This window comes from Canis lupus, chromosome 7 (assembly GCF_003254725.2).
Source record: "Canis lupus dingo isolate Sandy chromosome 7, ASM325472v2, whole genome shotgun sequence".
Lineage (NCBI taxonomy): Eukaryota > Metazoa > Chordata > Mammalia > Carnivora > Canidae > Canis > Canis lupus.
Genome location: NC_064249.1, coordinates 66,204,050 through 66,223,408, shown reverse-complemented (window position 1 = coordinate 66,223,408; position 19,359 = coordinate 66,204,050). Strand labels below are relative to the sequence as shown.

Sequence of the window (19,359 nt, the reverse complement as noted above, 5' to 3'; positions counted from 1 at the left end):
AAAAAGTTGTGCTAAGCTATTATGAATATTAAACAGGCTTATCAACAGTAATTATTAAAGAAAAAATTTTAAATACTAAGTTAAATAGTATTACTTGTTAGAAGAGATGAAGTACAATAAATGCTTTAAATATATAAATTAAATTTAAAAATCCCACAACATAAACCAGGCAGAGTAAAGTTAGCTGGTTTTATGTTTGGCTTTGTTTTAAAATAAGCCAGTATACATACAAGGGCTTTATATATATTATCACTTCCTAAAAACAAAAATTTTTCAATGATTTAAATTTGGCAATTCATTCCTTTAAGATCCTGACTTAATTATCTGATACTACATTTTAGAAGTCATGAATTCCACTTACCACATATTTTACAGCACTTATAAACTGGTTGTGGAAGAGCAGATGCTGTGTTTCATCTTCTGGATTTGAAGCTGTGTAAAGCATGCCACAAACATTACAGGAAACTGCTCCAAATCTTTTCTGTCCTGCATCCTATTTACAAAAAACAAACAGAAGTGTTTTTTTCCCTCCCAAAGGAATAATTCCAGAACATCAGCCTCTAAAGCTAAAATGGGAACATAAAGTGAGAAATGTTTAATGTATAACAAAAAATATTCAGTGTTGATCAAAAAGATATTAATCTGTGAAATCTGTGTATCATTTTATTAAGAACCGTTTCCATTTTAGTAATGTGATCACTCACTCCACAGCATTTAATAATTGAAAAGAACTAAGAAATACCTTTTAACACTACAATCTTAGTCCTAAAGCTCCAAACAGGAAATATTCTATAAATGAGAATGAAGATACATTTTATATCTGCAATAATTAAACTGCTAAAGCTAAAAGGAAACAGCTTTTCACAGACTCATTCTTTTTTAATGTCTTAAAGTATGTTCTTTTCAGCGGTTTTGCTCTACTTTATAGATATCAAAAAGAATATTTTGATGTCACCAGAAACTCCTAAGATAATAATTTTTTCTATTCTCTTCATATTAAATAAGTACAAAGTACAATCATCTATTCTCCAGTAATTCATACTTGTACCATGTAGAATAGTAACTGTTTACAAAACATTTTCTATTCTTGTCCTTATTCAACAAGAAATTTTCAGCAATATGATCTATGTTTCAGAATAATAAACTCAGTGGGTTAAGTAGCCGACTCTTGATTTCAGCTCAGGTTATGATTTCTGGGTGAGACAGAGCCCCATGTTGGATTCCCTCCTGCGTGTGGAGCCTATCTAAGATTCCCTACCTCCCTCTTCCTATGCCCTTTCAATAGCACATTTTTTCTCTAAAAAAAATAATAATAATATAAATTTTAAAAAGAATAAACGAATAATCCCCTTTACTCTTTCTACTCTAAAACTGTGCAATTTGAAGAGATTTTTATTTATTTGAGAGAGAGCACACACAAGCACAAGTAGCAGGGAGGGGCAGAGAGGGATGGAGAAAGTCTCCCACCAAACAGGGAGTCTGATGTGGGGCTCAATCCCAGGACCCTAAAATAATGACCTGAGCTGACAGCAGCCACTTAACTGACAGGGCCATGCAGGTGCCCCTGAAACTGTGCAATTTGAATTACTCAAAAAAAATAAAATAAAATAAAATCTAAGACAATGGCATCTCTAGTGTCTCAGAACCAGGATCAAGTAGCAAAGAGAAATCAAATGGTAAATAGAAGATTGTATATAGAACTTAAGGAAGTTCATTCTAAATGATTCAAACTATTAACAAATTGTTACATGAACTTTATTTCAGGCAGTTAAATTTTTTTTTGTAATTGTGATATGACATATATAACAATATTTACCATCTTAACGATTTTTAAGTGTACAGTTCAGTGTTTAGTATATTCACACTGCTGTGCCACCACTCTTCAAAATTCTTTTCATTTGAAAAACTGAAACTCTATACCCACAAACTAAACAATAGGTTCCCAATCCACTTTCCTGCTCCTAGAAACCACCATTCTACTTTCTTTCTCTGAATTTGACTACTTTAGGCACCTCATAGAAGTGAAATCATGCAGTATTTGTCTTTCTGTGACTGACTTATTCCACCTAGCTGAATGTCCTTAAGATTAAACCATATTGTGGCATATATCAGAATACCTTCTTTTTTAAGGCTGAATAATATTCCATCGTATGTATATATCACATTTTGTTTATTCATTCATCCCTGATGGATACTTTGGTTGCTTTTACCTTTTGGCTATTATGAAGAATGAAAAGTAGTGTAATCATGGTAATGAATAAACATCTCTTCCTCAGTTTCCCAACTGGTAAATGGGAAATAATAATAGTACCTACCTCATACTTTAAAAACTAAGGCTTAATTAAGTTAATATGAGTGAAGTACATAGAACAATGTACTCAAAAAGTATTAGCTGCTATTATGATCATTATCATCAACTCTTCACCAGAACTGAATAGAAATTTGATCCCCAAATGTAATTTTAAATTTTCTAGTAGCCATGTTAAAGCATGTTAAAGCACAAACATATGAAATTAATTTTAATATTTTATTCAACAAAACATCCCAAATGTTATCATTTCAACATGTACTAAATAGAAAAAAAAATTATTCATGAAATACCTTACATTCTCTTTTTTGTGCTAGTCCTTACATGTAGTAAATACACTTAGACTAATAGTGTATAACAGTTCTGATGAGGTCATTTAAAATACTAAATGGCCACATGTGGCTACCATGTTGGACAGTACAGCTCTAGATTCTACTAGTCTAATTCTGCTTCACTTTCATATTGATTTAACAACAGAAACACAAGACGCCTGGGTGGCTCAGCAGTGTCTGCCTTCCGCCCAGGACATGATCCTGGAGTCCCAGGATCAAGTCCCGCATCGGGCTCCCTGCATGAAGCCTGCCTCTATGTCTCTCATGAGTAAGTAAATAAAATCTTTTTAAAAACAAAACAAAAAGCCCCAGAAACATTAAATCTGATGAAACTTTTCCTGATTAATTTTTCTCAAATATTTCCAGACAACTCTTACAAAATTATTCCCCTATATTAAAGGTAGAATGAGTAATGTACTCCAGAAAACTCCTACTGATAATGATGATTGGAATTACATTAAATTTTCCTATGTAAAATAAAGTACCCATCTGTTACAAACAAAACTGAAAGTATGGAAATTTGAGTTTTTATTTGTGATAGGAAAGACTCCCTATTGAGGAGCCAGAGGGCTATTTGTAATGATAACAGAAGTATTTCCATAATGATTTATGGTGAAAAAAAGGCTCTTTGAAAAAAAAAAAGGTTGAACTTATTTTTTAACGATATTCATAAATAAGATGATTATAATAATCCTTCACCAAAAAAGTCAAGTTGGATACTTACTATGATCAACTGTTTTTCATCAACTTTCTCTGCTTCTTTTAGTTTCAAAACCTTTGGAATTGTTATCTCCAAATGGGAATTACACTTAGGCCACGAATGATTTGGTGGTGTCTCCCTTAAAAAAGCAAAACAAAACAAAACACCGCACTGTCATAGAACTGTACCACTTCAAAGTACTAAAGTGGGGAAAAAAAGAAAACTTTTTCTATACAACACATTTCACTCCAAGAGGGGAAAAATAACCTTTTAAAAATAAAAGGGAGAAAACCTAAGAAAATTATTTTCAACAAAATAAACAAAAAATTGGGGGATCCCTAGGTGGCTCAGCGGTTTAGCACCTGCCTTTGGCCCAGGGCGCGATCCTGGAGTCCCGGGATCAAGTCCCACATCAGGCTCCAGGCACGAAGCCTGCTTCTCCCTCCTCCTGTGTCCCTGCCTCTCTCTCTCTCTCTCTCTCATAAATAAATAAATAAATCTTAAAAAAAAAATGCTATACCTACTATAGTTTGAGTAAGTTTTAAATTTTTTGGATAGTTTTAGCCATCTGACTCACTACAGTTTGTCCTAAATATTGTTTTTGCGGGGGCGCCTGGGTGGCTTAGTGGCTGAGCGTCTGCTTTGAGCTCCGGTCATGATCCTGGGGTCCTGAGATCTAGTCTAGTATCAGGCTCCCCACAGGGCCTGCTTCTCCCTCTGCTTATGTCTCTGCCTCTCTGTGTCTCTCATGAATAAATAAAATTCTTTAAAAAAAAAATAGGGTTTTCAGTAATCTGTAAAGCAAAATAAGTCAGATTTAATTTTATTCTGACATTAAAGACAGAATGGAATGCTTTTGAAACACTTAAAACAGGGCAGCACCAGTGGCACAGCGGTTTACTGCTGCCTGCAGCCCGGGGTGTGATCCTGGAGACCCGGGATCAAGTCCCGCGTCAGGCTCCCTGCATGGAGCCTGCTTCTGCCTCTGCCTGTGTCTCTGTGTCTCTGCCTCTCTCTCTCTCTCTCTCTAAATAAATAAATTAATTAATTAATTAAAAATCTTTAAAAAAATAAAACACTTTTACATGTTGATAACACCCAGTACTTCAAGGAGTTTGCAGAAAGATGCATTCTCAAACCACTGTTGCTGGAAATATAAAATGACACACATTGGAGGAAAGTATGGCAATGCAGGCTAAGTTATACAGCTATAAATTTATCCTAAATATAGTAAATACAAATAGACAAAGATAACATATTTATTATAGAACTTTTTTTTGGACAGAAACTAACGAGAAACAACCAAAATGTCTAGAGAGTGGAGAACTGTTAAACAATGGATGGGACACCTGGGTGGCTAAGTGGTTGAGTGTCTGCCTTTGGCTCAGGGCCTGGTCCCAGGATCCAGGATCAAGTCCCTCACTGGGTTCCTTGCATGGAGCCTGCTTCTCCCTCTGCCTATGTCTCTGCCTCTCTCTTTCTGTGTCTCTCATGAATAAATAAGATCTTTAAAAAATAAATAAAAATAAAAAATAAACAATGGACTATTCACAAAATGAAACTTAATACAGATTAAAAAGATGAAATAGTTAAGGTAGAAAAGATGCCCATAGTGACATAAGTACAACAAAACTAACCAAAAAAACAAAACAACAACAACAACAAAAAACCCAAAGCCAAAAAACACAGGTACAGGCACAAAAAAGTAAAATGAGCTGCTGGACAGCCCCGGGTGGCTCAGCGGTTTGGTGCCGCCTTTAGCCCAGGGTGTGATCCTGGGAACCCAGGACCCAGTCCCACGTCGGGCTTCCTGCATGGAGCCTGTTTCTCCCTTTACCTGTGTCTCTCCCTCTCTCTCTCTCTCTGTCTCTCACGAATAAATAAATAAAATCTTTTAAAAAAAAAAAAGTAAAATGAAAACAGAACTTGTAAATATCATGTTCTTTCTACATGAAAAACTGAGGATTACTATTTTTAGGGAAAAATACCCCAAACTTGAAAGGTTTAAGTATAAAATCCTTAAGTTCTTTTAAAAATAAGACAAAAGGTCCAATATGGAGTTGTTTATGCTAAGCCCCACATTACCAAACTGAGGCTTAGTTTTAGTTCTTCCAGAAATGGAACCTTAAACCAGTCAGTCAGGAATCATCTAATTAGCACTAGAGTTAGGTAATTTAACTGAAAAGACCTCTGCCATCTCTTCTAAAAGAAAGTAACTTTGCAATAATCAACCCACTTTTTTGCCAGTTATAACTTCCTCATTCCCATTCCTTTTTGCTTATAATAAAGTCTTTAATGTTACAAGGATCCTTAGGTGGCTCAGCAGTTTAGGGTCTGCCTTTGGCCCAGGGTGTGATCTTGGACTCCTGGGATCGAGTCCCACGTCGGGCTCCCTGTGTGGAGCCTGCTTCTCCCTCTGCCTGTGTCTCTGCCCCTCTCTCTCCGTGTGTCTGATGAATAAATAAATAAAATCTTAAAAAAAAAAAAGTATTTCATGTTATAGTTCTTTGGAGCTCCTGATCTGTGAAACTGGATACTATCCAATTTGAATTGATTTCTGTTCAAATAAAAATTGTAAAAGCCTCAGTTGATCTTTTAACAGTTCTCATATTTACTCTTGCATTAAATTAATGTCTTACCTGTTATCACTGGTCTTAGATGCTTGATTACTGAGTATAGTATGCTGTTTGGGAGCTGAACCTGTAATTAAGAAAATGAGTTACACATTAAGCTTTGTACTACTTTTCAATCTCTAATAGTTAAAAATCATTACCAAAAAAAAAAAAAAAAGGAGAACAATGCTCTACATGTTTTATTTTTAACAAAAACCATTTGATACAACTAAAGCCCCTTTCTAGAAATTATTCTTCAGAGAAGTGGGAGAAAATGCTCTACTGAGCCACAAAGGGATCCAATGGTAGACTAAGTTTGCTTCTAGTTTTACCAATCACTAGTTCTGAACAGTAAAGGAAACTGTGTAAATCCCTATATAATTATACAATCCCTAAATGGAAATAAATGGGAGCATTTCTTTGTTTTAAAAAAAATTGTAGTCTCACAAGAAACAGTGTTGGTGAGGATGTGGAGGAAAAGGAACCCTCTTGCAGTACTGGTGGGAATGCAAATTGGTACAGCTACTGTGGGAAATAGTATGGAGGTTCCTCAAAAAATTAAAAATAGAATTACTGTATGATCCACCAATTCCACTGCTGGGTATTTACCCAAAGAATATAAAAACAGTAATTCAAAAAGATATATGTACCCCAAAGTTTATTGCAGCATTATTTAAAATAGTCAAATTATGGAAGCAATCCAAGTGTCCATTGGTAGATGAATGGATAAAAAAGACGTGTGACATATACATATACATACGATGGAATATTACTTAGCCATAAAAATGAATCTTGCCAGTTGCAACATGGATGGATCCAGAGGGTGTAATGATAAGTGAAATAAGTCAGCCAGAGAAAGATAATACCATGGGACTTTACTCATATGTAGGAATTTAAGAAACAGAACAAAGAAAAAGGGACCCCCTGGGTGGCTCAGCAGTTGAGCTTCTGCCTTCGGGCTCAGGTCATGATCCCGGGGTCCAGGGATGGAGTCCTACATAGGACTCCCTGAGGGGAGCCTGCTTCTCCCTCTTCCTGTGTCTCTGCCTCTCTCTCTGTTTCTGTCATGAATAAATATTTTTAAAAAGAAACAATGGATTTTCTAAAGGAAAAGTAGTTGTCCAAAGTTAGTTGACATTTGGCTAATGTGCTTTGTTTCTATTTTGGACCTAATCTTATTGGTCATCCAGGCCATTTTTGTTGTTGTTGTACTTAAGTAATTTAAACAAGAAAGAGAAGTAATTCTATCCTACAAATAATGATAGTAAAGGAAGGAAAAATAAAAAAAGAATGGTGATAATCAAAACATTTGAAAAACATACCCAAGAGTTCTTCAGTCAGTATCGTTTCCTATTATACTGACAAAAAGATCTCTAACACTGAGAAACCCAAATAATATTTTCAAAGTGTTACCTGGAAATTTATTCTCTCCTGTATCAATTTTTGCTTGACCGAGCAAAGCTGAAACAGTAGAGATATTTCCCACTGGACTGCTTTCAAGCTTGGATTCCAAACAAAGACTGAAATCCTGAATATATAAAATCCAAAATGTTAATATTTGCCTTCATATCAACCTTTGAAACTCATCCTAACACACTTTCAGTGAATTTAAGCATACCAAGAAAATTTAAGATAATACTTTCTAGTTGGAGTAATTCAAACTCATATGCCTTAAAAGTCTCTTGATTTCCCCACAGCTACCCTCCTTCAGCATCGGTTCCCATTATTTCCCTTCATGCCATCTTGTAAATCTCATAGACATATTCTGTATCTGCCTAGCTCTACAATTTTTCTGTTTCATCTATGTAAATCTGCACTGTCCAATACAGCAGCCACACCTCATATGACTATAGAGCACTTAAAATGTCATATGACTCATTTGAGATTATTTTGTAACTGTCAATCATTCACCAGATTTTTAAGACTTACTACAAAAAAAAGTAAAATGGGTCAATTTTTAAAATTAATTACATGCTGAAATGATAGTATTTTTATATGACAGTTAAAAATATATATTAGTTTTACCAGTGTGTTCTTTTAAGCTGGCTACCAGAAAATCTTAAGTAATATATGCAGTTCTTATTACATTTCTACTGGATAGTGCCAACCTAGAACCTTTCCCCTGCATCAACTAAACTCATTATTTAAATATTAACCTCTTCCACGAAGCCTTCTACAAGTTTCTCCATGCCTTTTTTCCAATTTGTGAATAATTCTCCATCTATTTCACCTCTACCTCTTTCATGTCCTTATCACTATTATCAATTATTTTTTATTCATCTTCTGTAACTCTTAAGAGCAAAGATCATATTATATTTATCTTTGTATTTACCAAATCCCCTAAATCAAAACACTGTCAAAGCTGATACTCAATAACTACCAAAAGAAAATACTCCAAACTCTATCAACGTTGGCTCTATCTGTATTGTGATTATTACACCCAACACATAACATTATTTTTGAGTATTTTTGGAAAAGTGAACAATTTTTGTCATTGAAAAAGCAGAATAATTAAAAACAAGAACCATGACAAATTACTAACTAATCTCCATTAAATAGGGAGGAATTTAGTAAGTTTCCAACTTAAAAAAACAAATCATAAAATAATTAGGCTTTAAAATTCATGAAGTTCAAATAATTTAAAGAAGCCTACCAAATGCTTATAGCCTTATCAACCATGATCATTTCTCTGTACTGCCGAAACTGACATAAAAATTACAGGCAGCCATAGGAAAAGATTTCATGATGTAAGGTTTATTTTTATATTTTCCTTCCTCCCCAAGTATAACCCTGTTAAAACACTGAAGCCAATCTCAGTTTAAATCCTAGCTCTACCACTTATATGTCACTCAGATAAATTACTTTAATTTCTAAGCCTCAATCTCTTCACCTGTAATATGTAGGTAATAACAGAAACTACAGTGCAGACTGTGGGGACAATTTCTATGAAGCTCTCCTCTAACAAAGAGGCTGTGTTCACCAAAGGCCTATTATGTCATTAGCCAAAAGCTATTATGATGATTGAACTAAGCTACCTCAATTCTTAGTGCTTATAACATGAAGAGAAATCTCTTAAGTGACTGTTACAATGTCAATTCCTTGAAGACAGGAAACATTTCCTCTTCTGTAGCCCTAGCAACAATGTCTTGGACACAGCAGGCACAACTGTGTCTTGAATTGGCATGGTTACCATATTCTCTGATCATTCCGTGGAAGTGATCACATTAAAAGTATTGGTGAAAAGAATAGAATCAACCTAAAAGGGCTTTAGAAGAGGAAAACATAAACTGTGGTATACTCATGTAGAGCTATTAAGATACCCACATATTATTATCAAATGTTGACTGCACAAAACCAAGTAGCAAAAAACTATACACATACACATATACACCAACTATGTTAGCATTTAACTTTTAAACACTTAAGACATTATAACATTAAACATACATATAAGACAAATTTAAAATACAAACAGTGCTAAGTATTCTTTGTGGATATATACACACATACACAGTGAGATCATAAAAATAAAGAAAAGATGCCCACCAACTTCACAAACATGTTTAACTCTGGGAAGAAAGGTGAATAGAAAGATGAGACATAGCCTTTTCCTTTACCTGTAACGTACTTTTCTTATTTCAAAAGACCTGAATTCAATAAAATGTTAGTTTTTGTCAAATTGGGGTGGTAGACACAGTGTAATGTTAGTTTCTGTAGTATTCTGAATGTTTGAAATATTCAAGAATTTACAAACATAAATAAAATTTTTAGCAAAAGTTTCATAGGATGGTTTCTCACAATATACCTCAAGAGAGAGGGACTACACAAATCCAAAGCACATTACAGTAAAAGCAATATTAGAGGTCGAAATAATGTGATCTAATTAAGCAAGCATCTCTATTCTAGTAGAGTAGTCCAGAGTTACAATTCTTATTCTTCAATATAATTCTCCACAAACTGAGGTTTCTTTTTATTTTTTTTATTTTAGCAATGTTACATTAATTTCAGCTGTACAACATAGTGATTCAACATCTCCCTATACATTATGTTATGCTCACAAGGATAGCTACCATCTGTCATCATACAATGCTACTACAATATCACTAACTATATTCCCTATGCTATGCCTTTTTTTTCCCCATGACTTATTTCACAAACTGAGTTTTGACAGGCATTTATGCAGCAAGGAGTACAAGATAAACTCTGCAGCTAACACCTGGAGTATAGCTATCAATCTGCTGACAAAACATACCCTGAATAGAAAGCCACTCCATCTCTGATGGAAGGAACACTTGTTATTCACACTACCACTCACTACTTCTAATTACTATCACTATTTGAATAATTATCTTCTAATTGATGCTTTCATTTCCATTTGTTCAGAAAATAAAATCTAAGAGTACCATATGGTATCTGTTCCCTTTAATTTGATTTGTACTCCACTGGAAGAGACAATGATCTATTTTCATGGCTTCTGGCATAAAGCCCAGACTCCTCACTCATTCAAATTTGCTCCTAGAACAAAATATCTCTAAAGAGAACTTTAAATCATTACCAAAACTTTAAGATGACCTGACTTTTTCTCTTCTCACAATGATTTTTTTCTCAAATGCTCTCATGTTCAAAGTATGTAACTATAGAAAAAATACTGACCTGAGAATCAGAATACTTGAAAATTCAATGCTATTTGTGCTCCCAAACATGTGACCTACATCACATTCCTCTAATGCACTCGGTTTTCTCATTACAAAACAACTGAAACAAATTAGTGAAGTCTTTCAAATCTGTATTATAGAGCTTCATGTTCTATGCAAAAAAAATTTTTGCTTATGGGTTTATATACTGGAATTTTGCCTATGATTTAACTTGAAAAGAATTGGCACAGGTGCTTTTAGTTTCCAACTACTTCCTCATATAATCATTAAAGTTTCTTCTAGCTATTAGATTCCATTTACTTTTAGATATTGTTTTTCAATTTACTTTCCCATTTTAAAAATTATTGGCCACTACAATCTTATTTAAACTAAAACTGAATTATTTACATCTTTCAGCCATTTTATTTACCCAACTATTCAAAATGGTTACACAAGTCAAACTTTTAAGTTTTAAGTTAAGTTTAAGCATTCCTGCTAAATAGAAATGTTTAATTTTTAAATTTTATCAGGTGGAAAAAAGTGGGTTGATTTGTGCCAAGGTGAAATTAATTTTAACAATTTGGTCAGAATAAGGCCCAACTTTAATTCCTTTATTTTAGTCACTATGAAACATAGTTTCTATGGTTACAATTAAAAGAAAAAGCAAATCAGTGTGTTAAAGAAAAGTTTAGGGGTAAATGAATGGGCAAAATGAGTGAAAGGGGTGAGAGATACAGGGTTTCCCAGTCATGGAATGAGTAAGTTATGGGAGGGATGCCTGGGTGGTTCAGCGGTTTTAGCGCCACTCTTCGGCCCAGGGTGTGATCCTGGGGTCCCGGGATCGAGTCTCACGTTGGGCTCCCTGAGTGGAGCCTGCTTCTCCCTCTGCCTATGTCTCTACCTTTCTCTGTCTCTGTGTGTCTCTCATGAATAAATAAAATCTTTAAAAAAAAAAAAAAAAGAAGTGATGGGAATAAAAGGAAGACCATAGAGAATATAGTCAATGGTATTATAATAGCATTATATGGTAATAGATGATAGCTATACTTGTGGTGAGCAAAGCATAACATATAGAGATGCTGTACACCAGAAACTAATATAACACTGTGTGTCAATTATACTCAAAAAAAAATTTTTAAAGAAAAAGAAAAGCTAGAATTCAACAGGTTTACAGTTCACATTAAAAAAAAAACAAAAGGTAAAAATAAGAAATTGGAAGCATTTATATAAAATGCCAGACATCTAAAGGAATCAGTAAGTTCTATCACTCACTACAAGACTGAATACAACACTAACAATTGAATAGGCTACCTTAACAAATGACTGTTTTTTATGACTTGATTTTTACGCTAAAATATGCTGTAAAAATTTATTTAATAGAAAGTATTCATGTACCTCTATTGCACATAATGAAAATAAATTACCTTATCTGGTGTTGATTCAAAAGACTCTTTCATCTGGTTATCCAATGGTGGGTCAGGAGGTGGTTTTATCTGATTATCCAAATGGCAATTTTCAGGAGCACTTTTTGTGGTTTTATTAACTTCAACTGTAACATCATTAGTTTTAACTTCTTCAGAATTAATTTCTTTCATTTCTTCCTGCTGGCAAGCTATATTTTTATCATTATGTGGTTTTGTTCCTAAAAATGTACTTTGAGTGGCTGGATGATGCATTTCTAAGGCTGGTAGTGAAAAACTGGTTCGTATTAAGCCCAATTTAGGGGAAACTTGAGAGTCCAACTTATTTTGCTGCACAGAGTTAAACTTTGAGAGTTTAATTTTAGTCCAGTTGGAGTTCTTTTTAGTTGAGCTGTTTATTCCATTTAGTATACATTTCACAGGCTTTGTTTTCCTACTGGGGAAGAAACGATTACAATGAACATCCTGATTTGTTTCCTTCTGATGAAGTATTTGTCTTTCATTATCAGTCTCTTCCAATTTTATTTCTGTAGGCTTCTCTTCCTTTACACTTTCCATTTGTGAAGATTCCTTTTTTACCTCTACAGTATCTGACTCAATCTCACCAGCAATTTCTTCACAAAGCTGAAGAATGCTACCTCGTTTGCTCCTTCCCGCTTGCTCCAGCTCATTATCTACACTTTGTTCAGGCACTGATGGCTGTGGACTTTTTTGGGATTTTGCACTAGTATTTACTTGCGTATGAACTGATTTCTTTACCTCATTCTTTTTAGAGACCGCTGAAGTAATCATTTTTGAACTTTTTATCTCAGAAGTTACAGGCACAGATTTTGTTTCCTCTTTCTTAACATTCTTCTGAAGATACTTTTCAGATCCTTTTATACACTGAGAACTACAAGTATAAGCTGTTTGATGCTCTACTTTGCGTTTTTTTCCCTTGGGGGAATTTATTACTTCATTAGTTACTAGATGTTCATCCTCTTTAGAATCAGACTTTATTTCTGGTACTTTTCTTTTCACATGTTTTTGACTTGTTTTAACTTTATTAGATTTACTTTGAGAATTGTTACAGTGCTCTTTTCTTGGTGGCAAAGTCTGTTTAACTGCTTGAACTTGACCTTGAATTTCTCTATTGCGCAGAGACCTTGTTGAAACTTCTGTTAACTGTTGTAGTCTTTGTGATCTCCGATTAAGTTGTTCATTTGATTTAGAAGTTCCATGCACTGAATTTTTCTGAGGTAATTTCTTCTTTTTTTTTGTAGATTCTTGTTGTGAATGTCCCTTCACAGTCACCATATTTTTACTACTGGATTTACTAGCTTTTTTATCACTGGATGCAGCTTTTGCTGACCTTGTACTCATGCATGTTCCTAATTCAGGCTGATTTATTTTACTTTCACTAGAAGATTTAACCAGTGATTTTACAGTTTCCTTTGGACCTGATTTTTTTGCCAGATTTGATTGAGAACCTTGAATTTGTGTCTCTAAATTCTTATCTTCACTTTTTTTAATAACACTGGAGGAATTTTCTTTTGATTTCTCCTGAATGGACATCATTCCTGAGTAAAGTCCTCCTTTTCTGAGTAGCTTTTGAGAGGATTTTCGTGTCCTGGTAGGTGTGAATGCTGAATGTCTAGTATTATTATTATTGAGGAGGTCTTAAAAATCAACTTTGAGACTGATGTACATTTTCAACAAAAATACTAGTTTGCTTCAAGTAAGGTTTCGGTCATCCCTAGGACATGAGAAAAGCTGGTATGAAGCCTGAAAGATACTTGCTTTACTTCTGGACAAGGCAATAGAAATTTGAGGAAAATTTAATTCTAATTTGATATTTCTAAAGCTTTTTATGAAAAAAAAACTTAATTCAGGTTCGATCTGTTTTGTTAATTTTTCAATTAATGATGGTTTTCAGGCCTAGCCCTATTACTGGAGGAGTTATTTATCACTGACCTGTTTTGACAAAGATTTTGAAAACTTTTTTCTTCTGAAGTCTACAGTTACTGGACTTCGATTCATTTGAAACATGTCTTACAGCTAACAGGTTTCTTTCCTTGTTTGCTGAGACTGTTAGTTTAAAGTTCTTATCTAACCTCTTTCGTTTAATAAAATACTCTATTAATAGAGATTTCCTTTTGTGCTGCCATTTCTGAAAAATTAAAAAAAATTAAAATTAAATTTTGTACAATCCAAGAAATATGGCGATGCAATACTATATAAAAATAATCTTATTTATATAAACCCGACCTCTCCTTTTTATTTAGTCTGTATATTTAAGGCTAACAGAATAGAGTATCCCAATTACATCCTTATGAACAATCAATAACTTATTTTATATAAGCATAGAATAGTTGAGGGGTGCCTGGGTGGCTCAGTAAGTTAAGCATCTAGCTTCAGCTTGGGCCATGATCCCAGCCTCCTGGGATCTAGCCCCACGTTGGGCTCCCTGCCAAGCAGGGAGCTTGCTTCTCCCTCTCCTCCCCATTTGTGTTTTTTCCGTCTCTCTCTCTCTCAAATAAATAAATCTTTAAATTAAAAAAAAAGCATAAAATAGCCAAAAATCAGTTTATTCCTTGATGTTACTTACAATTCTTTTCCCACAAGACAGAATTGATCTTTCAGCCACCATAACTCATGAAAATTTGGCAAAATCATTCCTTAAAGTATCCTCTTAACACATTACACAGCACCTAAAAAAATAAAAAGGTTTTTAAAAATGTTTAAAAGGCACAAAGATGCAAATGACTCATTCACCACTCATTAAACACAACACTCCACAATTTTACGCTGTCCCATCATTAGTCCTCAGGATTTACTATATACATACGTTTAATTTTAGTATTTCTAACCTGAAGTAAACTATCCATTTTATGTCATAGAAAAAAATTTTTTAAATACAAAATACAATTCATAATACATACACATAATGGTTAAACTGGTAAAGTAAAATCCTATTTTGAGGAAAAAAGTACACATAACTACTTGTACAGAGGAAAACACTGATACACAGTTTAAAGGGCAGATTTAAGCACACACGTTTACTCTCACGTAAAACCTACTTTAAAAAAGCAATAGATTAAAACAAGATAAAACCATAAACTTGAAGGATTAAAAAAAAAAAGAGTAAATGGTAAAAATAAAAAATATGGAAGCTACATAACCTCTAGACTCAAGAAAGCTTGAATCCTAAACTGGAAATGGAGAACCACAGAATCCCCCAAACTCAGGAACTACCAGTTCTAGGCTCCACAGGACATGAGAATGAAAACAGGACTCAAAAAAACAGAAAGATTCCAAAACTGCCATTCCAATTACAAGCACCCAGAAGACTGCCCCTGCAACTCCAAAGACCCTAGTATAAATCTCTGGAGAGAGTATAACAAAAGTGCTTTAGTCTAGGGGCTCAAGACTGACAGGTAAGGGAAGCAGTATCATGCTGACAAGAGGGGATAAGTAAGAATACACATACTGATTGCTGAAACCCACTCCCTCCATCTGAAGTTCTCTTTGCCTACTCAAGAAACTTCTAGAGGAAGCAGTCAACCCTGTATCTTCCTGGAAGGAAACTAGAAGAGCGTTTTTTAATGAATTTGACAGGCCTAAAGGTAAAAGATCTAAAAACATACTGATAGACCCCATAGTAAGTAAGCGTGTGCATGCACCTGTGGGTGCCTGTGCTCGTGCACACACACTCACACACCCTATAGTCAAGAAACCACCAGCCCATCTACCATCCAAACACACAAAACTCCCAAATTAGTTTTTAGTGTCTCACTTGTAACTCTGAGCAAATAAACAAGAATCACGATATACATGAGGAAAATTTGAAGAAAAAAAAAAAAAACAGGAAACCAATAGCTTGGCAGAAACTACATGAAACCAAAAATTAAAAATAAGCTAATCTATTCACGAAACAAATATACAAGAACATTCACAGTAAAAAAGGAACACATAAAAATTAAAAATAATATAAAAGAAATGAAAAAGTCAATAAAAGCATTAGAAGAGGCCTGGGTGCCTGGATGACACAGTCAGTAAAACATCCAATTCCTGGTTTTGGCTCAGGTCATGATCTAAGGGTTGTGAAACCAAGCCCCACACCAGGCTCCCACTCACAGACTCTGCTTAGGACTCATCCCTCTGCCCCTCCCCCTCTTACCCCGAGGGCTCGCAAGCAAGCACAAGTGCTCTCTCTCTCTCTCTCTAAAATAAAATAAATCTTGGGGCGCTTGGGTGGCTCAGTCAGTTGAGCATCTGCCTTAGGCTCAGGTCATGATCCCAGGGTCCTGGGATTGATCTCCACATCACGATCCCTGCTCAGCAGAGAGTCCACTTCTCCCTCTCCTTATAAAAATAAAATAAAATAAATCTTAAAAAATAAAAGCATTAGAAGACGATAGTATGAAGATCTCCTACAAAGTCAAACAAAAAAGACAGAGATGGTAAGTAGGAGACAAAGAAGATAATTAAAAGACCATCCTTAGTGGTTCAAGAGTCCAGTAATTGGGGTTTTAGAAAAGAGAAAAAAAAATGAAAAAAGAAAATGAAGATTTAGGAAATTTTCCTAGTACTGAAAGAAATGAGCTTCCAGACTGAAAGGGCCAAGAGCACCTAGTACAATGGATGTGTTTCAAAAGCTGTTAAAAAGTGTATCATGAGGACAAAATGATGATCCTCAAGCTTCTACAGAGGGGGGTAAATCTTGACCACATACATATTATACATGTAAATTATTATTTGCAAGGAAAAAAACCCACAAAAATTATTACTCTGTGAATTCATAAAGGTGTATAAATAAAAAATTTAAAAATCAAAACCAAAAGCTTTAAATAAACAATCAGCTGAAATACATAATACAAGTAAGTTATCACTTACCAGTTTATACCAACAACACATACACAAATCAACTTAAAAAGTAATGGGCTGTAGATTTGTGTCACTTAGTTAAAATAATTAACAATTTAGTTCCAACAAATCAACAGACAAGAAAGTAACAGAAGAGAACAGAAACTCCAAAAATAGGCCCAGTGCAAAAGGGAAGCTAATAAATATAAAGGTGGTATTAACTTAATTACTTTCAAATTAATGAAGAAAAGATTATTCAACAGTTGATGTCAGGACAAGTAGATAACCATCTGGGGAATTTTAGTTTAAGAGTGAGGTTATGGGGATCCCTGGGTGGCTCAGTGGTTTAGCGCCTGCTTTTGGCCCAGGGCACGATCCTGAAGTCCTGGGATAGAGTCCCGCATCGGGCTCCCGGCATGGAGCCTGCTTCTCCCTCTGCCTGTGTCTCTGCCTCTCTCTCTCTATGTCTATCATGAATAAATAAATAAAATCTTGAAAAAAAAAAAAGAGTGAGGTTATGTCCAGGAAAAATTTAATCATTAAAAATTAATTAAAAGTGGGCGGCTCGGTGGCTCAGCGATTTAATGCCGCCTTTGGCCCAAGGCGCGATCCTAGAGACCCGGGATCGAATCCCACATCGGGCTCCCGGTTCATGGAGCATGCTTCTCCCTCTGCCTGTGTCTCTGCCTCTCTCTCTCTCTCTCTCTGTGTGACTATCATAAATAAATAAAGATTAAAAAAAAAAACATAGCAAATAGATTAAAATATGGGAGGATTTTAATATTTATTTTCAGAATGAGAAAGACTTTCAAGCCTTGTCAGAAAATTCAGAAGCCAGGTTTGAGGAACAAAACGAGAAATACACTGGCAAGAAACAGCAAAAGCTAATCACCATGATATATTCAGAGGAAAAAAAGCCACAGATGGCTGGTGTGATAATAACAGAATAATAGAAGTTAGAACTAAAACAAAATACCATTTTTCAAAAAAAAACAAAAAAACCATTTATCACATATCAGACTGGCCAAAGATCAGGAAGTTTAACAACACAGTACTGGCAAAGGTTTGTGACAAATACTCTCACATTACTGCAGATAATTCAATGTCTATACAGGACAATTAAGCAATATCTATCAAAATTATAAATGCTAATTTTCAAACCATTCCATTTCTAGGACTTTAGAAATGCACCTGCAGACACAGGTGCATTAAGTGCTCAAAGACAAATATAAAATTAATTGCAACACTTTATCAACAGACTGAATACCCCAACAAACAAACATGGTGTATAAGCTACTTATAAAATTGACCTAATTATATATATAACCAATAGAATACCACATAATCACATCAACTCAATTCTCAGCAAAATTTCCAGTCTTTAAAAAAAAAAAATTCCAGTCTTTTTATACAGAAACTTGATTTTAAAACTTATAGTCAAAGCCTTTAAAAAAATTTTTTTGAAATACTATCAAACTTCAAGGCTTACAAATCTACAATAATCAAGATAATGTAATACTGATAAAGGAAGCAGAGATCAATGGAATAGAGAATCCAAAACCAGACCCATACGTTTATGATCAAATGAATTTTCAGCAGAAGCGCCAACACAAATCCATAGGGGGAAAAGTCTGAAAAAATAGTGCTAGACCTACTAGAAATCTAAATAGAAGAAAAGAAAAAAAGAACATCAACCCGTACCTCATACAACCCACAAAAATAACTTGAGATTGACCAAAGAAATAAATATAAAACTATAAAGCTCAAAAAGAAAGCAAAAGCAAAAATCTTTGAGGCAGGCAAAGATTTTTTTAACCAAGAATCCTGGGGATCCATGGGTGGCTTGGCGGTTTAGCGCCTGACTTTGGCCCAGGGAGTGGTCCTAGAGTCCCAGGGATCAGGGATCAAGTCCCACATCAGGCTCCCTGCATGGGACCTGCTTGTCCCTCTGCCTGTGTCCCTGCCTCTCTCTCTCTGTGTCTCTCATGAATAAATAAATAAAATCTTCAAAAAACAAAAAAAAAAAGCAAAAATCCTACTCATTCTGCAGGACTCTGTAAAAACCATGTTCAAAAATCTTCAAAGTGGGCAGCCCCGGTAGCCCAATGGTTTGGCGCTGCCTTCAGCCCAAGATGTGATCCTGGAGACCCAGGATTGAGTCCCACATCAGGCTCCCTGAATGGAGCCTGCTTCTCCTCTACTTCTTCCTCTGCCTGTGTCTCTGCCTCTCTCTGTATGTCTGTCATGAATAAATAAGAATAAAATCTTTTTTTTTTTATTTTTATTTTTTTATTTTTTTTTTTTTTAGAATACAATCTTAAAAAAAAAATCTTCGGGCAGCCCCGGTGGCACAGCGGTTTGGCGCCGCCTGCAGCCTGGGGTGTGATCCTGGGGACCCGGGATCGAGTCCCACATCGGGCTCCCTGCATGGAGCCTGTTTCTCCCTCTGTCTGTGTCTCTGCCTCTCTCTTTCTCTGTATCTATGAATAAATAAATAAAATCTTAAA

At 34.9% G+C, this 19,359-nt stretch overlaps 1 protein-coding gene across 9 annotated transcripts in view; it reads right to left on the bottom strand.

Moving 5' to 3' along the window:
- Window positions 1–19,359, bottom strand: part of ESCO1 (establishment of sister chromatid cohesion N-acetyltransferase 1) — a 73,047-nt gene that overhangs the window by 33,025 nt on the left and 20,663 nt on the right. For 7 of the 9 annotated variants that reach the window (XR_003128627.3, XR_003128628.3, XM_025429342.3 and 4 more), the window contains 6 exons: window positions 14,595–14,697; window positions 12,011–14,156; window positions 7,366–7,480; window positions 5,980–6,040; window positions 3,365–3,479; window positions 362–493 (listed from right to left, as the gene is read on the bottom strand). Coding sequence is in view for 7 of the 9 variants with exons in the window: in XM_025429342.3 (XP_025285127.1) it covers window positions 362–493; window positions 3,365–3,479; window positions 5,980–6,040; window positions 7,366–7,480; window positions 12,011–13,564 (1,977 nt within the window). In the remaining 2 variants the exon portion in view is untranslated. The remainder of the gene's footprint in view (window positions 1–361; window positions 494–3,364; window positions 3,480–5,979; window positions 6,041–7,365; window positions 7,481–12,010; window positions 14,157–14,594; window positions 14,698–19,359) is intronic. The other 2 variants (XM_035718794.2, XM_035718795.2) reach the window with 1 other exon arrangement.